The 4179-nt window shown below is 33.4% G+C and overlaps 1 protein-coding gene across 1 annotated transcript; it reads left to right on the top strand.

The window, feature by feature from the left end:
• The first annotated feature begins 603 nt into the window (after positions 1–603).
• On the top strand, positions 604–4179 carry LOC132635181 (expansin-like B1). Its single transcript, XM_060351461.1, has 4 exons — positions 604–809; positions 1436–1542; positions 2325–2636; positions 3736–4179. Exons 1-4 carry the CDS (start codon positions 674–676, stop codon positions 3934–3936), a joined length of 756 nt encoding a protein of 251 aa, XP_060207444.1. The 5' UTR covers positions 604–673; the 3' UTR covers positions 3937–4179.

Raw genomic sequence — 4179 nt, 5'->3', positions numbered from 1 at the left:
AGTTATAAAAGTTGTCCAATTCCAGTGTCTCCGAATCCAGGCTTATATTCAACTTCCCAAAACATTTTGTTGCTACAAAAAAGTGATTGGTCCAGTGGCATTATACACACCCATTGATTTAAAATACTGAAGTGACTCATGCGATGACAAGCAACATTAAAATGCTCATACTAAAAGGGCAAGTAAAGATATTTATTGTTGTCACTAAGAGGACAACATGTGCTAGTGGTTGCTGAAAAACGTAAACAATGAGTTATTTGGTTAAGTAATTGGAAAATAAACGGGTAGTACGAAATAATTAGATACCCCTTATTAGTTGTATAAATTCCGCTTTTTGTTACTTTGCATGATATCATATAACATGCCATTAATTGGAGTAAGCATGATTAAATGGTCTTTTGGAGTCAATACCGGTGTCTTCTTCTACAATCTTAATGTACGGAGTCTAAATCCTTAACCTCCACTTGCTTCTCTACTACTTAGTGGAAGAAATCATAAAGAAAAAATTTATTATATAAAATAAAATAAATAAGAATATTTCCCTCAATGTGGCTGCTTTCAATAGTACATATCTTCAACTATATATATATAGCCTTTTCATTTCATCACTTCCCATCCACTTCTTGGATTAATCTTGATATTGTCTGATTAGTTTTGAACTTTAGCATTAGCTATGGGTTTCAATTGCCACTGCATTTTTCTACTTGTGACACTGATAATATTTCCTACAATTTGCTATAGCCAAGAAGCCAATTCCCTCTACAGTAGAGCAACTTATTATGGCAGCCCCGATTGCTATGGAACCCCTAGTATGCATATTCTATTTTTATATTCTCCTCAATATTTTCATTGTTGTTTTCGTACATTTTTAAAAGTTTTCCATCCAAGATAGATACTCATACCGTCACACGTCCATAGTCGTGGCAAACAGTTCTTTCATATTAAGTTTGGACGGGTTAAAAGCAGGTTGAAATGTTCTATTACATGCAAAACATGCTCATAATATGATGTTTAAATACAGTATAGGTGACAAATGATTTGGATGATACTAAGAAACACGAAAGTGTGAAGTTTCATCCCGTTCTCCCATGGTGAGTCTCAAATAGCACCTCGGAAAGCACAGACGAGCCACATGCCGCATGCAAGGAAACTTGCATGTATGGTTCTAGCCGTGGACCTCGATACTATACTAATATAAATAGGTTCCCGTAATTCCAGTAAGATTGTCATGACACAATAAAAATAACTGCTTTTCTTTTATTTGTTTCGTTTTGTATGTATGTATGTATGTATGTGTGCGTATATTTGTTTGTGTATATATATAAGTAGAAACTTTATCTCAGTAAGTCGCGTTCTAATATATATATTTCTTACTTATTTATGGTATAAGGTTAAGGTAATTAAAAGTGTGGTCGCTGTTACAAAAATAAAACAGGTGGAGCATGTGGATTTGGTGAATTTGGGAGGAAAATTTATGATGGCAAAGTGAGTGGAGTCTCTAGGCTCTACAAGAATGGAACTGGCTGTGGTGCTTGCTACCAGGTACTATTAGTTATATAAATATCCTTTTATACGTACCACTTGTCGTCTTCTATATGCATTCACCAACACAAAAAAAAAATAAAAAAAATATCAGTCCTAGAACCATCCATTAGCGAAAAGAGAAAACAATCGATATATTCAATTAGTTATTGGCTAATCATATTCCATATAGTAACTTTACTAAACATAATCCTTTCAGTAATGAACTTTTAGAAAGCAATGAAAATGACATCCACTTGACCATTAAAAAGAGTGGAAAAGGGAAGGGTTTTAGGGTTTTTTCTTTTATATTTTTTTTTAAATAAAAAATTGGAATCAAGAGATTATGAAAAAGTTAGAGAAAAAAACACAAAAAAGTTAAACAAATATTTTCATTTTTCCCTAACAAAATTCTCCGATTTCGAGATTGAAGCAGTAGTAGTTTGATGGTTAAATCACTATTTTGCGTGTCTTTCTAATTCCACTTGAGGCTCTTCATCCCTTCAAGATGGATTTAGTCTGCGAGCAAACCATGTATGTGTTAAAAATCTATTACATAAGTCAAATAATAAATTTCGAATCCAATAAATCAAATAGACTATATGTACTAGAATTTCGAACTCGAACATATAAAGTTCAAATTCTGAATCCGTCTCTGCCTCTTTTTACATACACTTCCTGCAACATATTCACGAGCCTACACTATTTTTTTTTTTAAAAACGATCGACCGCCTGAAAAAACATCATTTTTTCATTTCCCATCCTTTAATTTAGTTTCGTATTTGGTAAATTTCAAACTGCAGGTTAGGTGCAAGATACCAGGTCATTGCACAGACGAGGGAACAAAAATAGTAGTGACAGATTATGGTGAAGGAGATCATACAGATTTTATACTGAGTGTAAGTGCCTATTCAGACATGGCTACACCTGGAATGGCTAATCATTTGTTGGCCTATGGAGTTGTTGACGTCGAATTTCGAAGGGTTCCTTGTCGTTACTATGGTTACAATTTAATGATTAAAGTTCATGAACACAGCAGGTTTTGTAACTATTTAGCTATTGTACCAATCTACCAAAGTGGTGCATTTGACATTGAAGCTGTCAAGGTTTGGCAGGTGAGTTTTACATATGTGTCTTGATCGAGTTGTAAGCATAGGCGAAATTAACTAGAATGTAGTGTCAATGAATTTAATATGAATGTGATCTTATTATAGATTTTGTATGCATACATATAATTTGAGCACAAAAACGAGTTCAATTGAACTTAGAAAACGCCTCCAAAGTCCACCTCTCTTTGTGCAAGGTGGTTTTTTGGCCGCTATAGCAATAGTGTTCATAACAATTTTGAAGATAATATGGTGTATTTGAAATGAAATTACAGTTTTAAACCAAGATATTCGGATTAAACACGTCAAAGTCTTATTTAATATAATACCACTTTCATATATTTTCTCCAATCAAATTTACATGAACATTGTTAATTAAGTTGAGAGTGCCCCGCATGTACTAAATATTTAAAAACCCATAATGTTATTTCTTTCCCATTATTTGTCATTTTATAATTTACAATAGAGTTTTTAACACTACTAGAAACAAAGGTTTTTCCCACCGACATTTAATGAGAAATTTGTAGTATAAGACATGATTTTCCCACCTCATTCCCATCGGACAATCTCAATGGGAAAACGCATAGTGGAATCATGTTTCCATTGACACGGTGGGAAGCTTCATAATTTTTCCATATGAAAACATTACTATTTAGGTTTTTCCCACCGACATTCAGTGAAAAATAACCATTGAACATTTTTCAGGGAAAAATTCAGTGGGAAAATAGTAATTAGTAGTGTAACTACAACAACCGGAAAAGAACTTTTACACAATTATATCACTTAAAATATAACTACAAGTAATTGTTCATAAAATAAAAGTACTTAAAATTAGTAGCCTAAAGTAAGATAACTTTCCTGTTGCAAGACCGGGTGAGATTTGTGCACACATAGGTGGAGCTAGCTTATAAATTACAGGCTCATGTGAAATCAGTAACTTTTGTCTATATCCGGTATATCTATTAAGAAATCAACTACTTTTTTATAAACATTTCACTGTGAATAGCCAATAATTATTGTATACTATCAACTTAAGATTGCCTAGAAACCCAAAACTTCAAATCTTGAATGTGCGATTATATATTCTCATTGGGCAATTAATTTGTAGGCAGATTGCAAGGAATGGAGGGGGATGAGAAAGGCATATGGAGCAGTATGGGACATGGCTAATCCACCAAAAGGATCAATCACTTTCAGGGTTCAAGTCACCCTCAATGGTGAGGCAGCCAAGTGGGTGCAGCTGGACGACGTTCTTCCAGATGAATGGAAGGCTGGCATTGCTTATGACACCTACCTTCTTCTCGACTAAATTCCCCACACTAGCTAGGCTGGCTTGCTTTCTTTAGAATATATATGGTTCCTACTTAATTGTTTTCAGTTTTTGTTTTTCAATGTCCTGTGATTGCATTTTCCTTTTAGTGCTTTACCAAAAGATTCAACAAGTAAATGAAAAAAAGAATAAGAAAAATGAGGAAGTTGAATGTATGTGTATTGATTGATGAAGTGTGGTGATATAAATAAATTGTCAAAATGTTAATTATCTTTTTTCTTA

The sequence above is a fragment of the Lycium barbarum genome, chromosome 4 (assembly GCF_019175385.1).
Source record: "Lycium barbarum isolate Lr01 chromosome 4, ASM1917538v2, whole genome shotgun sequence".
NCBI classification, from domain to species: Eukaryota; Viridiplantae; Streptophyta; class Magnoliopsida; order Solanales; family Solanaceae; genus Lycium; species Lycium barbarum.
This window is presented reverse-complemented; position numbering and strand designations above follow the sequence as displayed.